This window comes from Chiloscyllium punctatum, chromosome 6 (assembly GCF_047496795.1).
Source record: "Chiloscyllium punctatum isolate Juve2018m chromosome 6, sChiPun1.3, whole genome shotgun sequence".
In the NCBI taxonomy this organism is placed as follows: Eukaryota; Metazoa; Chordata; class Chondrichthyes; order Orectolobiformes; family Hemiscylliidae; genus Chiloscyllium; species Chiloscyllium punctatum.
This window is the reverse complement of record NC_092744.1, coordinates 64,244,269-64,262,569: the sequence shown is the minus strand read 5'-3', so window position 1 is coordinate 64,262,569 and position 18,301 is coordinate 64,244,269. Positions and strand designations below refer to the sequence as shown.

Genomic DNA, 18,301 nt, shown 5'->3' with positions numbered 1-18,301 from the left:
GGTCAGGGTGTGGTGTTGGAGGAGGCCCAGGACCTGCATGTCCTCAGCGGAGTGGAAGGGGGAGTTGAAGTGTTTGGTCACGGAGCAGTGGGATTGGTTGGTGCAGGTGTCCTGGAGATGTTATCTGAAGCGCTTCGCGATTAGGCCTATCTCCCAAACACCGGCATCTCCAAACCAATGTAGAGGAGACCGCATCAGGAGCAATGGATGCAATAACTGACATTTGGAAGTGTAGGTGAAACTGATGGATATGGAAGGCTCCTTTGGGGCTTTGGACGGAGGTGAAGGGGGCGCTGTGTATGCAGGTTTTGCAATTCCTGCGGTGGCAGAGGAAGGTGCCGGGAGGGGAGGATGGGTTCTTGTGGGAGGGGGCGGGGAGCATTGTCCTGATGTGTTTTGCCTAGATCACTTGTTAGGCCTTTCTTAATAATTCAGCTGAGATGAAAAATGAGGAGTTGTGGTGATGTTTAGATATTTAGAATGCATTACTTGACAATAGGGTGGATACAAATTCAAGAGTAGCCTTCAGAAGGGAATTAAATAATTACTTGACGTGGGGTCACGGGGAAATGGTGAAAAAGAGGGAGAATGAGATTTACTGGATTACTTTTCACAACTTGATGATCCACCTTTTGTTGTAAAACGCTGAGTCAACTTTCTGAAAAATTATAATTCAAATGATCTGATTTAAACTGATGTTAAGCAGTGAATTTCTTGTCTCTTTTCTGTGTAAAATTGTTTTAAAAGGTGGTTTTGCTTTAAATGAGTGCAGCTGGTGTTGGTGTAATCATTAATTGGGTTAGCATTTGATATAATCTTCCATTCCCAGAAGTAGTTACACAATGATACTGTAAAGTGAGGCTGCAGTCTTCGAAATCTTGGTCTGCTGACCATCACTATACAGCTGCAGGTTTGAAAAACAAGTCAAATTCTTGGCTCGAAGAGAATGACCTACTTTTCCTCCATTTCTTTTGTGTAAACAAAACGTATTTCAAAGTGAATGTGGAGCAAGCTTTTTCCACCAATGTCCCTTATCATTTTTCAAAACCTTGATTGCTTGCTTTGCTGTCGTGGCACAGGTACTGCTTGGCCTCTGGTTTCTTGCTCAAGTGAATGTTATTTGTGTGTCCACAGTAGACATTGCGGTTGAGAGCATTGCTCCTCCTCATCTGCAGTTTACATTTCGCTTGCAATCCCAGACAATCTCTGGAGCAGGAAACCTAGACATCCAAATGCTGAGATTGTTTCTTAGCTATAGCAGTCTATTAGATCAAAATTATGTTGAAGTAGTGTATTCCACATGTCTGTGGCATGGGGATGAACAATGAGTGGAAGGTTAGTGAAAAGAAACTGCCAACATCAAAAGAAAGCCCATTTACACTGGTATCAAGATAAAAGGATGGCATTAGACAGAAGATTATCCTTTCTACTCTACAGGCGTGGTCACAAACTCTGTCTGTCTGGTATTTAAAACACCTATTTTCCGTCATAAACCAATGCTTGAGGACAATTAGAGTTCCAAGTCTTTTTTATGATTTTCAAAATCTGTTTTTCTTTCTCTCTCTCTCTCTCTCTCTCTTCCTTCCCCCCCCCCCCCCCCCCCCCCCCCCCACCTCTCTCTCTCTCTCTCTCTCTCTCTCTCTCTCTCTCTCTCTCTCTCTCTCCTTCTCTCCTTGCAGGACATCTTCAATTTCCAGGTATCTCCAAACTTGAATCCTCATCAATTAAATGAACTTGCCATTCGGAAACAGCTGACCAACCATGGAAAAGAGAATGAGGAATTCAATCCCAGAGATTTTGTGCTGCGCATAAGTGGAAAGCAGGAATACCTGTTTGGCGAGCAACCACTGATTCAATTCCGGGTATGTTGCCAGAACTTGCACCAAATATAACAGGAAGTTTTGTAAAATATGAAATGATTCATTTGTGTGCCTCTTAAATGACATGTAACTACTACCTTGTAGGTGGGCAAAGGAAAAAGCTCCAATATTTAAATCTTTTGGAGCTTAATATTTGTGTCATATACATAAACATTTTAGATGAAACATGTACATTGCATTAACCATTAAGACTTCTGCCAAACTTTATTTGCATAAAGAAAACTGCAATCTTTGTACTTTCAGATCAATGGGTTTCTTAAAATATCCTTTCTTTATCTTTGTTTAATTTTCCCATAATTTATGCCCACCACACCTTGCCAGTTTTAATCATTTGAGGCATTTATTAGGAGAATACCAGTTTTTCTCATTCTGGCTTTCTTTAAGGCATTTCCAAATGCTTGCGCTGGAAGATTGTGTACAAGTTGTTGAAATCCAACTTTCCTTTCTGCTTAAGAACATTATTGACAAAAAGCAAAATCAGTCACCCAGAAAATGGGCGGCACTATGGCACAGTGGTTAACACTGCTGCCTCACAGCGCCAGAGACTCTGGTTCAATTCCCGCCTCAGGCAACTCTGTGTGGAGTTTGCATGTTCTCCTCGTGCGTGGGTTTCCTCCGGGTGCTCCGGTTTCCTCCCACAGTCCAAAAATGTGCAGGTTTGGTGAATTGGTCATGCTGAATTGCCTATAGTGTTAGGTGAAGGGGTAAATGTAGGGGATTGAGTCTGGGTGGGTTGCTCTTCGGAGGATCGGTGTGGACTTGTTGGGCCGAAGGGCCTGTTTCCACACTGCAAGTAATCTTTAAAAAAAATGCTTGGTATTTGCTGAAGGAATCAAGCAATCTTGTTCAGTATTTGTTGCGCTGATGTAATGATTTTGTCCCCATTTGCTAGATTATAGCTCAAAACATCAAATGGACAGATTGCAACAAAACCTGGTATGCAGATAGGATATGACAAAGGAAAAAGAAATTGGCGTTTATGAAATGGATTTGACTGTGATTTTGTTTGGTTTGAAAGGATATGTTAACATTGAGTGAAAGGGCAAATTGACACTTTTCATCAATGTTAGGAGTTATCTAATTTAGAACATAATATGATTGACTGTTTCATCTGTAATGAAAATTTGTTGCGGTTGTCAAAATGTAAGTATAGTTTTCCGAGCAGATTGTTGGATTTGAGTTATTCATGATGCCTCAGTGAGATAGAAGCTGCCCAGAAAAGAAAAGACCCAGATTATCAGAGAGATATGGAAAAGCCTCAAGGAAGAGCTGAGTAATTGTAATAGCATTGAGTTTCCTATATCTCTTACAACAACATTCTCTGTTGTTTTGTTCTTGGGTGCCCCCTGCCACAGCCTCTTGGATTATGTGTTTAAACCTCCCAGATGCGATAGAGTTCCTTCTGCATTTCTTCAGCTTACTTGACTGAGATTGTATGAACATCTAACAAATGTAATACCTGCAACTGTATTTACCTTGAATTCTCAAACGATGGATGGAATCCCACATAATGCCAGATTGTTACAAAATGCATGGCCTCTATCAGGACATTGTAACTTTTTATCTAGCTAGTGTTGCATAAAATGTAGAAATGTGATATAAAGTGATGTACTTACTATAAATAGCACCTACAAATTACAAAAAATTATAGAACCACTCATTATAGAAGGCGGAGTAGAAGAAGCTTTCCCTACAGAGCAAATTACCTTCAGAACAGATTTTTGCTGAAGTTTTGCTATTATTAACTTCTTGTACGTTGCTATACCCAGTACCTTCTGATAGTCAATCAGTGACTCTCTTTCTCGTGTGAGTAGTTAATAAGATCAGATATACTAAATTGATTCCTGATTGAGGTACTAGAATTTTAGTTATGGCCTTCAGATCCCCTCCCAGCTAGATGTAAATGGTCATGTGTACCACTCAATGAATTAAGTGCTGATGGTATTACTCAGCAGCCAGGAGGATTATTTACAATGAGTGTATGATGGTGTCCTTGTAATGTGAATAGTCCAGTTATTGCAGTCAAGCTGCTCTGGGAGGAGGGGCACACTTACTTCTCCTAGAAAAATGGGAAGAGTTTAGATGCATCTTTTTAAAAAAAACAATCAGGAGCTGACAAGACACAATAAAATATAGGCTACTAGGTGTTCAGTGCCATCAGTTGCAGCATAATAGCAGTTCTGAGTTGATCAGCACTTGTGTGCTGTTGCTACACTGAGATGGTTTTCATAACCATGTATATTTTTGTATTATTCCAGGGTTCTTCACAGAAGAATTATAAAACAAAATATGACACCGAGATACGTGAGAAGATATTAGGTTAAATGACAAAACTTTGGTTAACAGGGTAGTTTTGAGATAGTGTAGTAAAAGAGGAAAAGAGACATGGAGGTGTATGGAGGGTACCCAGTGCAAGTGAAAGTGCAATCACCATGGTAGAAAAATTAAAATAAGGGATACTCAAGAGTCCAGAATTAGATGTGTACACATATTTTGTGGGGCTAGAGGAGATTGTAAATCGGTTTGGCACTGAGTCCAGGGAAGAATTTGAAAATAAGAATAAGAATTTTAAAGTCAGGACATCACTTGACCAGAGCCAGTGCAAGGCACTGAACACTGGTGACAGGACTTGGTGCAAATGAAGACTTGAATGGATCAGTTTTGGACTTACTCACATTTACAGGGTAGAACATGGAAGAGCAGCCAGAATAGCACAGGTAAAGGAATGGGGTTAGGGTGTCAACAGTAGAAGAGCTCAGACAGGATTGAAGTTGGACGATGATTCAGATGTGAAAAAAGGCAGCCCTTGTGATAGCAAATATTTATTGGAAACTTATTTTGGGGTACAATGTGAAACCAAGATTGCAAACAAAGTACACTTGGTTCTCTCATGTAACAGTGATTTTTCAGGAGTAAAATTGTAATTTATCTTCCTTTCAAATTTCCATTTGCAAATTTCTCATTTTCAAGTTTATTTTTGTTACTACACTGTCTGCGTGGCTTGTATTTTAGACTCTGCATTTTTGTATGTGGGGAGGAAGATCCTACTGTATGGTTTAAGTGTCCCTCTGGACAAGAGCAAGGTATCCCATGCAATCCTTGATTTCTATACCTTTTCCAGTATATAAGAAATTGCGTGTCAAAAGGACTCCACCCTCAGCTGACATTAGTGGACTGTAGCACAATTAAGGAGATGTGTGATCGTGAAATGTCAGCTATTGGTATGGCATTGCATCGGAAATCATCCAATCTTCCTCTTCCTTTGCCACCCAAGAGACGGACCATTTCTGTAAGTGATTGTGTTAGTAGCTTTCATCTTGATTTAGTATCTATTATTTTTTTAAAAAGTGATCTTTTAATTTGCATTTTTTAATCAAATGTGTCGTGGTAAAGTTTCAAGCATAGTTACTTCAGATTTCTGTTATGTTAGCTGTTCTCTGCTGGGTTGTGGTGGGGACACTATGGCTCCTCTGCTTTTAAGTATGGGTGAAAATTTACTTGAGATCTGGTGACGTCCAGTTTCTAACCTTGAATTCAGATGAATAGGGAACAGCAGGGTTGCCCATCGAAGTATAATCTGCAAAAAGTCTAACTGCTTGCGATGGGGCAGAAAGGAAAGAACAATTGGAAAAAATGAGCATGGTATAATCTGCTCAAATATAGTACTCTTGGCAGTATTAATTATAAAATTGTTTATTTCAAGAAAAAACTGGTTACCCAGAAATTAAGTAAAAGTCTCTTTACCTCCCAGTTAGTCAGTTGGTAGCAGTTTTGCCTCTATGTCTGAAGACCTGGTCTGAAATATCAGCTAAAGGTCCATGCTAAAAAGTGCTGCCCTTTTGAAGGTACCTTCTTTCAAATGAGACATCCAGCTGCCCTACGAAGTGGATATAAAGCATCAGATGGCAGTATTTTGAAAAAGAGCAGGGAGTTCTCCTTGGAGTCTCGATCAATATTTATTCCTTGTCCAGCACCTATGTACAAATAATATGATAGTAATTACATTGTTCTTTATGGGACATGCGAAATTACATTGGAGGTAAGGCACATTTGGGCTAGCACTGAAGTTGCTACAGAAATTAGATGAATGCAATTCTTTTTAAATGATAGTTTCCTTATCTGGTGTAAAATGGTAACACCTTTTGAAAGGTACTGTCGTTGGTAAGTGAAAATGTGCATTTTTTTTCTAAAGTACTGTTCTATGGCTTCCATTGACTGTCAATGAAATTACATTTGCAGCATTGTACATTTGATGTCAGTGAACACAGGATTATGAGTGGAAGGAAATGTCTGAAAATAGATTTGCTGTGCTCTATTCTAATGATAGAAAAGCAAGCAATTGTCCCATTGTGTCTAGAATTAAAGGTTGAATGTTTAACACTGAGTTAATGCAAATTTGTCTATTTCTATGCTTCAAGGTATAGAAAATTTTGTTAAAAAAAAACCTATCTTTTGAAGTTGAATTAAAATCCATTTGGAGCATTAATACACCATCAGAAATTCCATGTATATCTCACCAACCATTAGCTTTCTTCATCATCTCCAACAAATACAACTGAATTTAACGAAAAATGTCTCCTGCAGTAATCCTCTGATATTCCATATGTTATTTATGACTTCCTTGTTAACAGCAGAGTCATGCAAACGCTTTTGCCAGCTGTACTTTCCTTATGCTTCCTAGAAATAGCTTTATCACTTATTTACTAAATATAACTAACAGCCTGAAACTGAAATAGGTGTAAAATAACTAGGAAAAAATTAAATGACCTAAAAATGCACCACTCCTTTGGTTCACATGGTTTACTGTAATTTAATCACTTTATGAGTAGTTTAGCTTTAGTGTAACTGCTTTAATGACACACCATGGTTTCCAAACAAAGTTTTGCTCAGCACCTGACTTCTTAAATTGAAACCTCATACTACAAGCAGATCCCAATTAATGCATTGTTTTGAAAAGATATTTTCTAATGTACCTATTCAGATACGTTATTACACACAATGCTGTTTTTGATACCACACTTAACGATTACTGTTCAAAGATCAAAGTTGCTTATTTGTTTATTTTCTATACCTTGTTTACTAGCAAATGGCAGGTAATGTTTGGGATATAAACAGTCCTTTCAAGATTGTCCTTGCTCGTGGGATCAAAATAAATGCAGATGAAGCACTACGAGTAAGTACTGTAAAGAACTCTTTAATTTGAATGATAAAAATGTGTATTCTTTCCTATAAAATTCTGAATTGAAGCAGAGGACATCTGCCCACAAATTTGTATTAATCAAAGTTTTGAGGTGGCCAAGAAGGCTTTTGTGGAACCTGATTTATCTGCAAATGTGCTCCATGTTATTTTTACTGTTTAAATACAGCGATGCAGTAATGTGTGAACAAAACCTTAGTTTTCTGAGCTTTTTGCAGCCTGACTTTGTAATGGGCATTACAAAATGTCAGGTGTTAGCTCCAGAAAAACTCAGCAATCTTATACAGCTGACTGTGTTGTCTTTAGAGTCATAAAGATGTACAGCACAGAAACAGACCCTTCAATCCAACTCATCCATGCTGATCAGATATCCCAACCTAATCTAGTCCCATTTGCCAGCACTGGGTCCACATTTCTTTAAACCCTTCCTATTCATATACCCATCCAGGTGCCTTTTAATATTGTAATTTTGCCAGCTCCCGCCAGTTCCTCTGGCAGTTCATTCCATACACACAACACATCCTCTGTGTGAAAAAGTTGCCCCTTATGTCGCTTTTAAATCTTACCCTTCTCACCTTTAATCTATGCCTTCTAGTTCTGGACTCCCCAAACCAGAGAAAAGATCTTGTCTATTTACTCTATCCATTCACCTCATGATTTTATAAACCTCTATAAGGTCACCCCTCAGTATCTGATGCTCCAGGGAAAACAGCCCAGCCTCTTCAGTCTCTCCCTATAGCTCAAGCCATCCAACCCTGGCAACATCCTTATAAATGTTTTCTGAACCCTTTCAAGTTTCACATTTTTCTGATAGGAGGGAGACCAGAATTGCACACAGTATTCCAAAGGTAACCTAGCCAGTATCCTGTACAGCCTCAGCATGCCCTCCCAACACTTATTCTGAATGCACTGACCAATAAAGGTAAACGTACTAAATGCCTTCTTCACTATCCTATCTACCTGCGACTCCACTTTCAAGGAACTATGAAGCTGCACTCCAAAGTCTCTCTTATCAGCAACACTCCCCGGGATCTTACCATTAAGTGTATAAGTCCTGTCCTGATTTGCCTTTCCAAAATGCAGCACCTCACATTTATCTGAATTAAACTCCATCTGCCACTCCTCGGCCCATTGTCCCACTGCTCAAGTTCTCGTACTCTGAGGTAACCTTCTTTGCTGTCCACTACACCACCAATTTTATGTCATCTGCAAACTTACTATCCATACCTCCTATGTTTGAATCTAAATCATTTATATAAATGATGAAAATAGCGGACCCAGCACTGATTTGTGTGGCACATGGCTAGTCACAGGCCTCCAGTCTGAAAAGCAACTCTCCACCACCACCCTCTGTCTTCTACCTTCAAGCTAGTTCTGTATCCAAATGGCTAGTTCTCCCCGTATTCCATGTAATCTGACCATTCTAACCAGTCTACCATGCAGAACCTTGTTAAACACCTTCTTGAAGTCCATATTGATCACGTCCGCCGCTTTGCCCTCATCAATCCTATCAGTTATATCTTCAAAAAACTCTATTAAGTTAGTGAAACAAGCACAAAGTCACATTGACTGTTTCTAATCAGTCCTTGCCTGTCCAAATCCATGTAAATTCTGTCTCTCAGGTCTCCTTCCAATAACTTGATGTCAGGCTCACTGGTCTATAATTCCCTGGCTTGTCCTTACCACCTTTCTTAAACAGTGGCACCATGTTAGCCAATATCCAGTGTTCTGGCACCTCAATTGTTGCTTTCAATGATCCAAATATCTCAGCAAGGGGCCCAGAAATCACTTTTCTAGCTTCCCACAGAGTTCTAGAGTACACCTGATCAGGGCCTGGGGATTTATCCACCTTAATAATATTTGCTAAAGCTATCTCATGACCTCTTTTAGTCCTCCCGATCTTCCTCTATAATATGGACATTTTTTCCCACATTCTGTATCTTCCATATCCTTCTCCACAGTAAACACTGCAAAATACTTGGTTAGTATCTCTCCCATCTCCTGTGGTTCCACATGTAGGCTGCCTTGTTGATCTTTAAGGGGTCCTATTCTCTCCCTAGTTACCTTTTTGTCCTTCATGTATTTTTAGATTAGATTACTTACAGTGTGGAAACAGGCCCTTCAGCCCAACAAGTCCACACCGACCCGCCGAAGCGCGGCTCACCCATTTCCCTACATTTACCCCTTTACCTAACACTACGGGCAATTTAGCATGCTCAATTCACCTGACCTGCACATCTTTGTGACTGTGGGAGGAAACCGGAGCACCCGGAGGAAACCCACGCAGACACGGGGAGAATGTGCAAACTCCACACAGTCAGTCGCCTGAGTCGGGAATTGAACCCAGGTCTCTGGTGCTGTGAGGCAGCAGTGCTAACCACTGTGCCACCCCTTATAACATCATAGGCGTTTGTAGAATCCCTTTGGACTCTCCTTAACCCTATTTGCAAAGTGATCTCATGTCTCCTTTTTGTCCTCCTGGTCTTCCTCTTAAATGTACTCTTACTGCCTTTAGTCACTTCTAGGAATTCACTTGATCCCTGCTATCTACATATCCCTGACATATGCTGCCTTTTGCTTGACCAATCCCTCAATTTCTCTAGTCATCCAGCATTCCTTACTCCTACCAGGTTTGCCTTTCACCCTAACAGGAACATACTATCTCTGGACTCTCATTAACTCATTTTTTCTGAAGGCTTCCCATTTTCCTGCCATACCTTTACCTGTGAACATTTCCCATTTCCATCCCTCTACCCCCTTAACAATTTTTGAACGTTCTTACCTTCAAAATTGTTCTTCCTCCAGTTTAGAACTTCAACTTTTAGATCTGGTTTACCCTTTTCCATTATTATTTTAAAGCCAGTAGAATTATCAATGTGACACAGTCTGCCATGTTGTCAATGCAGCCAAACACATTGTGTTACAGTGACTGTCTGTATACAGCCTCAGAGAGCAGTAATTACAGCTTAGATTTTGCGATGTTCAAAAATAGTTTACTACAACCAATCAGGGAGACAAATCTGCTCCTCATTCTATTCTATGGATTAGTGCCTCAAATAATCAAGAAGTGGTGCATATGTACACTTTCAGACGAGTTGCAATACTCAGTGCCAATGCATAATAGCTCCTTCTTTGCACTGACAGTGTGTAATGTAATATGGTTCAGTCACCCAAAGCATGGCACAACTCCACGTGATGGCCCTGACAGAAATACAATTGCTGTCTAATAGTTTTCAGGAGGTCACCTTTTGGATACTTATTTTACTACTTGTACTAGGCGACATGACAATTGAACCTCTGTCTGTATTTCAACTTCAGTAGTAGTCTGATTTTATTCGGAATATATTTGTATCCTCTCTCTCCCTCTCTCTCTCTCTCAGAATGTCGCCATTAGTACAACTTGGTCCAGTTGATCTACATTTCCATTCTACTTCATTCTATATTCTTTGCTCTCTTTGAATATTTATTTTCTGTTTTCTGTCTCTCATGCCTCTGGCTATCCTTTACAGTTTCCCTTTTCCAGAATATTAACACATCTCATTCCTTTTCGTGTCTCAAGTGATACATTACGTATTGTGTAAGAGCCAGCTGAGACTGTACTTTCTTGGCACAAATCATGGCACTTTTGTGTATCTTCTGGTGTTGAGATGCATAGAGGTGATTGGATCAAAGCACCCAAAATCCTGAGGACTCTTGACAGGGGAGATGTGGAGGGGGTGCTTCCTCTTATGAGATGACTTTTTTTATTAACAACAAAGTGTTGTTTCAAAACTGAGTTGAGGCAAGATTTTATTTCAAAAAGCGGGTTGAGTCTTTGGAAGTTTCTTCCTGTATTTAATATTATAATCAAATTAACCATGATCTCTTTAAATGGTGAGGCCAGCTTGAGGGGCTTCCATCAGCTCCTTTATTCGTATGACACTTTTGCCTGGAATGTCTTTATATTGAAACTTCTGAGTCCGCATTGACAGGTCCTCTATACAAAAATTATGTTGGTTACATTGGTAATGATTTTAGCAGTCATAGTATGGAAGGAAGCCATTCAGCCCATTTGAATTTGCATTGATCATCCCACCCAGACTAAGCCTTTTCCCATAACCCCACATTTCCTATTGTTAATCCACCTGGCCTGCAAATCCCTGAACATGCAGCCAATTTCATTATGGCAAATCCAGCTAACCTGCATATCTTTGGACTGTGGAGGAAACTGGAACACCTGAAGGAAACACATGCAAACACTGGGAGAATGTGCAAATTCCACCTACACAGTCATCAGAGGCTGAAGTCGAACCCAGGTCCCTGGCACTGTGAGGCAGCAGTGCAATCCACTGAGCCACTGTGCTAGTCAGTGGCGAACTAATAAAACTTGCCATTCAGTACACTGACAGCTGCACACACAAATTTGGAGGGTTTTGGATGACAATGTACAGTTAATAGAGAACTGTTTCAGCACGGTCCCCTTTGCTAGGAGATCTGAGATCTGCTTCAAACAACCAACCAACGAAACAAACCCCTAACCCCACCCCCCCCACCTAACGCAGCAATACTGCATGTTCTTCCAGTTTGGGGAAAGAATCAAACACCTGATTTCATTTGTCATTTGATAGTTCATTTTAAAATGTGATCAAGAAGAACTCCTTTTGGCACATTATCTGTGTTCTTCCTATTAGATTACAAAAAAAATTACACAATGTTAAAGTGGAGTTGTTTGTGAATTGAATCATTGTGTGGTGGAAAGGGATCGAAGTAAACTTCCTTTTGCTGTTTTGTCAGTTTTAATACATATGTCATAAAATGTCATCATAAAAGGATTCCCCAATTTGTGTTCACACTGATAACAAACAGAATTTCATCCCAAATCTATGAAAAACCCACAAATTAATTTAATACATGCAAATAATAATGTGTTGATAGTTCTCTATTTAGTCATTTATTGTAATAGAATGCTTGCTGCAATTTTGTGTCCTCTGCAATTAATTTTAACTCTGACTAATTTAAAACCCAGTTTTTTTAAAATTGACTGATTCCAATTCTGGAATACCTGTTTTAAAGGGAAAAAGAGATGAGGATCTGTAAGAGTTTATCAAACATAGCAAGTACGTGGTTGCTGTTTGATTGAGTTTATTTGCTGTACAGCCTTGGTAAGTTAGGTTTGTGTTATTACAGTGATTTATGTGTGAAGAAAATCTCATTGGTCATGACTTGTAAAAAGGATTTCACATGGACCCTCTTGTGAAATTGCACTGTAATTCTGAAACAGCCATGGCCACGGCCCAGATCCTAATCATATGTTTTTGTTTTGTTCTCTAGGTTCAGGTCAGGGCTGGGATTTTCCATGGAACTGAACTTCTTTGTAAACCTGTTGTAAGCAATGAGATTTCTGGAAAAAATGACCTTGTGTGGAATGAGACACTGGACTTTGAAATAAATGTTTGTGATCTGCCAAGAATGTCCCGACTCTGTTTTGCTGTGTATGGGGTGATGGATAAAGTGAAGAAACAGAAATCAACAAAGAACGTGAACAAATATCAGACCATCCGGAAAGCAGGAAAAGTGGTGAGTTTCTCAATGTTGTAATTTTTATCTATGCTTTCTTAGTATTGCTTAGACAAAATACTGATAGGAACTGTGTTAAGTGGTTTCATTTTGTAAAGGCTCTGCAGTTAATTTGCAGTAACAGCCTGGAAGCTCAACTGGCGCTTTAAACATCCAGACTCTCCTGCTTGTTTCCTTCTTTAAAGGCATTCCCTATAACTTGTGTCTTTACCAAATTATTGATCACCTGCCCTGATAGTTAATGTGATCTAATGTCAAATTTTGTTTTATGGGGCAGTAAAAAGCCTGGTGACATTTTAAATACATTTAAAGGCATGGCATTAATGTAAGTTATTGCCGTTATTGCCACCAGAATAAAATATCCTGAGGACTTTGAGAAGAAAGAGTCTTAGTCTGCTTCTTTTAGGAATCAGCAAAATCTGTTATTGAATTGTTGTTGCCATAATCTTACCAGACCATAGGGGCTGCTGTCTCATTAGAGAGAAATAACTGGTGGTGAATTAACCTGAGAGCCACCAGACCTCAAGTGAGGGAAGAGGTTGGGAAGGAGAATCCGCCATGGTAACCTCAAACTAGTGATGGGAATTAAACCCTCGCTATTGGCATCACACTGCTCTGCAAACCAATAATCCAGCCAACGGAGTTTAACTGATTAATCTGTTATACCTTACATACTTTTTTTTTACCTTACATACTTTTGAAAAGATTACATTGGTGCAAAACTTCACACCAACAATATTGTGTGAATGTGTTCCTAATTATGATGCAAAATAGTTTAATTCTATTGCTTGTAATCACAAGCTATAATTTTGCAAGGCAGAAGTTATTTGTCTTTAGCATGCTGTGTGGCTTGAGGGAGTAGTGGGGCCTGGAATTTTAATTCATGGTTTGGGTTTGCTGCTCCAATTCACGTGTTCTCCTTGCTTATCAGGTTTAGACAAGAGTTGGCCAGGACTCCATCTAGTGGATCAGCAATATCTTACCAGCTGTTGATCAAAGAAATTCCAGGTCTCACCCTGATAAGTCACATCCCTGCACTTGGACTCCTAAATTCCATGTTCTATCAAATCTCCCATTTGCCTCTGGTTGTCTTGTTTAATTCAGTCTTCTGGGCAACATTTTATTGCCTCCGATCTAGCATGGGAATGGGTGATTGTACAGAATGAACAAGATGCACCAACCTTTTTAGCATCAGTTTTGTTGTTCCTCAGAGGGTGATCAATGCATGGAGTAGACTTTTGGGTCATAATCATACCCTTCCTTCCTCTGGTTTCTGGAGTAGGTTCTCCTAATTTAACACTCAAAGTTATGGTGTCATTTTCAGTGAACCCATTCCACAGCCCCTCCGAGGCCAGAAGTGTTCAATGATGTTGAAGCACAAGCTCCTTTGCACGGTTGCCCCGCCCCCGCCCCCCCCGCCCCCCACCCCGCCTCCCCCGCCCCCCACCCCGCCTCCCCCGCCCCCCACCCCGCCTCCCCCGCCCCTCCCCCGCCCCTCCCCCCCCACCCACCCCCCCACCCCCCCACCCCCCCCCCACCCCCCCACCCCCCCCCACCCCCCCCCCCCCCCACCCCCCCCCCACCCCCCCACCCCCCCCACCCCCCCCCACCCCCCCACCCCCCCCCCACCCCCCCCCCCACCCCCCCACCCCCCCCCACCCCCCCACCCCCCCCCACCCCCCCCCACCCCCCCCCACCCCTCCCCCCCCCGCCCCTCCCCCCCCCCGCCCCTCCCCCCCACGCCCCTCCCCCCCACGCCCCTCCCCCCCACGCCCCTCCCCCCCCCCCCCCCCGCCCCTGCCCCTCCCCCGCCCCTCCCCCCCCAATCAGTCCCACTCCCATTTTCTTAATGCTGTAACAATTGCTGCAATTAAGTATAGTTCATTGCCTATTAAGTACTTTAACAAGTCCTAAGACTGCAAAAGGCATCAGTTAAATGTGAATCCTTCCTTCCTTCCTTCTCCATTAGCACTATCCAATTGCATGGGTGAACACAATGATATTTGACTTCAGAGGACAGCTGAAGAGTGGTGATCTGTCACTGCACTGCTGGTCATCATTCCCTGGTAAGTGTTCCCTTGGGTGCAACTTGTTCAAAGTGAATTAAAAAAGATAATTGTTACATTTTCAGAATTTCTTTTCCAAAATCCAAGTAATTCACAAGTGAGTTATCCTTCAATTTCCAGATGAATTGGAAGAAATGTTGAATCCCATGGGCACAACACAGACAAATCCATACACTGAGAATGCTACTGAGCTACATATTCAGTTTCATGAATACAGTAAAGTAGCAATTTTCTATCCTGCTTTCGACAAGGTAGGTTTAAATTGTATCTTAAACGTGATATTTATTTTTAAGTTTCTATTAGAACATGTTATTACTCATGCTTGGATTTTGTTTCTGACCCTGTTATAGTTTTCCATGAAATGTTTTGGTGACATTTTCTGCTGCTCCTGGGCTATTTCAGAGAGGACGTAGTTCACTTTGTTTTTTTTTGTGTTGACTCTTTCAATTCAACAATATGAAATGAGGTGCAGCACAGTCAGATACAAATTTAACTGCAACTCTACTCAAATTTGCTTCATTTGTCTGACGCATCCATTCCTCAGTTTCGCCATTTCAGTAGATTGTCTTCAGCTATTCCCCACTATGTGGTCGGGTTATGTCCCAAACCCAGAGATAACAGAACAACGTCCTTATCATGCTGCATTACGTAGTCACTACCCTTTACTGGCGAATAACTAGAAAATGAGTGAATAAGAATAGTTTGGGAATAAGAAGATAGATTCACTTGGAGAGATAAGGAATCGCATCAATAAATGCCCATTTGACTTGAACAATCTTTAATGCTTTGCTCACTCTAAATGACAAAAGAAAGATATTTTTTATGGACGACCATGGATTGGATTTAAATCTGACACATTGTATTGTCTGAAAAAAACAAAGAAAAACAAGTTTTTTTGCAAATTCCAAATTGCACACAGCAGAGCATTGAACAGAAGAGCTTGTGGACTTGAAGGAAATTGTTGAGCCATTAACTCCTGTACCAACTCTTCAGCTCCTAGCTGGTTTGGCATAAACCCATTTTCTCATTTCTTTTTACCTCATATGATTTGCTTCCTTTCAAAATATCAATTTAATCTAATTTTAAATGTTGTAATATTTTAAGTAACAATGAAGCATGCTTTCTTTGTCTCACTGGTGGGGGTAATTTAACCTTCAATGCTAGGTTGATAAGAGATGGTAAAGATAATCTGACCTTCCCAGATCTCACCCTTTTGATTCCAAGATGACCTATTTTTATCAGATTATAGCCCAGACTGAAAATCTGAAAATTCCTCCAGTGTGGGCGGGAAAAATGCCCTTTAAGTTCTTTCTTTGTTCTATTGGGTATCTACTTTTTGTTATCTGAAGAGCAAGAAAACAATATCAACATTTTACGTGTAAACCTTTCGTTTAAAAACCATGAAGTCCAGGTGTAATAGCTGATCATTTCTGCATAATTAAATGTCTTTTTCTAAGTTACACTGGTGAATAGAGCAATAGTAACATAAACAGCTAAAAAATTGGATAATGAAAAGTATGTCCTTAAATGCTGCACAGACAAAACACTGCAGGTGCGAGGCATTTGGGAGAGAGAGGGGGAGAGAAAATGCTGGAAATAATCAGCAGGTTTGGCAGAGTTAGTGGAAAGAGAGAAACCGATCGTAGATCCTAATGGATCCAGTTCGCGACTTGCCATCGACGTTGAATGGTGTGCTTCCTTGATCGTAACACACGGGCGCAGGGGGTAAAGATTTTATTTGTAAGCTTGTGCCATTTCATTAGATTGTGGGAAAAATCTGAATCTGAGGAGAAAGCAAGTGAGCTGATGTCGTAAAATTTATTGACTTCTATGTTTGAGACAGATCTTTGAAACTTGCTCGGTGTTTAGATTGCTGTATAGATAAAGCTAAAGTGTTTGTGGTGTGAATGTTTCAATTTATATTTTATTTCTCCTTCCTCCATTTTAAAAAAAAGATCTTGGAGAAGGCAGCAGAGATTGCACGAAGCAATGACACACTAAGCACATCAGTAAGTATAATGCATGTGTAAGAATGAGCTAGAGTATACTATGCTGCCATCTAGTGCTTGTTATTTATATATCAAAATAATGTTGCATTAACATCAACATTCCTGAGCTGGTAGTGACCATTTAATAGGTACTTCATGTAGTCAGTATTATTTGGACATTAATTTAACAAATAAAATTCATCTAAGCTTTGTATATTTGTCATTTATTAAGAGATTACAATAAATGCCAATTATGTAGCTTTATAGTGATCTTAATATTCACATCATATAATCAAATCAAATTTACACTCTAGGTTTACGTTGTCTATATTTGAAACACAAAAATGTTTGGTCGTTTTGAAGGGGGACGTTCTGAAGGTGAACAGGGTGGGCAAGCAAACACTGAACACGCTACTCCTTTCTAACCCTAATAATTCAAGTTTGATTTGCAAGCAAAGCAATAGAATTGTCGAGTAAAGTGAATTAAGGAAGGCAAATAGTAAATAAGGCAACATGAAATCTTCCATGTTTAAAAATTAATCATTTTCAAACCCCTGAGTGGATTGCAATGTGACATCTATCTTTCACAGGCACTTTTTTGAACTGTAATATCTATCATAAAATCAATGACAGCAGTAAAAGCAGCCCTTTAATACCCTGTTTAATTCACTCAATCTCTGATGTCTAATCCAGTGCGATCCAAGCACTGCAGCCAGTGGTTACTGGATAGTACATAGGAGTCATGACCTAGACTCAGACTCTATTTTCTGTGGGGTTTTGTTTCTTGCTGTTATGGTCTTTCTAGTAATTAATGTCAGACAGAACAGGCTGACAAGTTGGATGTGTTCCCTTTGCCAGGAAGGGTGTGGGGCTCTAAAAGCAAGATTTTTTAAAATGAGTTTCACATTCCACAGCAAATACATGCACTGTCGTGTAGCTACAATGTGAAGGGGGGAATGAATACCAGGATAAGAATTTAAAACTGGATACTCTAAATTGAAGACTGGGAATCAGTATAGTTCAGCAAAAACAGAGATGATAGGTGAACAGGGCTTGATGTGAGTTTGTAGCTGGACAAGAGAGCTTGGAGGAGCTTCAGCTTAAAGATGATGGAAAATAGGAAGCTGGCAAGGAAAGCATTGGAATAATCATTCTTGGCAGTGACAGAGATATGAGGGCTTCAGCAGTGGGAAATCAAGATGAAGATAGAAGCGGGCAGTTTTTAATCAGGAGAAAACAGAAGGCTAAAATTCAGTTTAGGGTCACGTTAGATGCTGAAGGCATCATAGAGTCATAGAGATGTACAGCACGGAAACAGACCTTTCAGTCCAACCTGTCCACGCCGACCAGATATCCCAACCCAATCTAGTCCCACCTGCCAGCACCCAGCCCATATCCCTCCAAACCCTTCCTATTCACATACCCATCCAAATGCCTCTTAAATGTTGCAATTGTACCAGCCTCCACCACATCTTCTGGCAGCTCATTCCATACACGTACCACCCTCTGCGTGAAAAAGTTGCCCCTGAGGTCTCTTTTATATCTTTCCGCTCTCACCCTATACCTATGCCCTCTAGTTCTGGGACCCCCACCCCAGGGAAAAGACTTTGTCTA

The 18,301-nt window shown here is 40.5% G+C and overlaps 1 protein-coding gene across 3 annotated transcripts in view; it reads left to right on the top strand.

Moving 5' to 3' along the window:
* pik3cb (phosphatidylinositol-4,5-bisphosphate 3-kinase, catalytic subunit beta) overlaps window positions 1-18,301 on the top strand; it is a 188,408-nt gene that overhangs the window by 102,682 nt on the left and 67,425 nt on the right. For 2 of the 3 annotated variants that reach the window (XM_072572808.1, XM_072572809.1), the window contains 7 exons: window positions 1,680-1,862; window positions 5,002-5,169; window positions 6,964-7,053; window positions 12,388-12,633; window positions 14,603-14,699; window positions 14,820-14,950; window positions 16,655-16,708. In XM_072572808.1, coding sequence (XP_072428909.1) covers window positions 1,680-1,862; window positions 5,002-5,169; window positions 6,964-7,053; window positions 12,388-12,633; window positions 14,603-14,699; window positions 14,820-14,950; window positions 16,655-16,708 — 969 coding nt within the window. The remainder of the gene's footprint in view (window positions 1-1,679; window positions 1,863-5,001; window positions 5,170-6,963; window positions 7,054-12,387; window positions 12,634-14,602; window positions 14,700-14,819; window positions 14,951-16,654; window positions 16,709-18,301) is intronic. The other variant, XM_072572810.1, reaches the window with a different exon arrangement.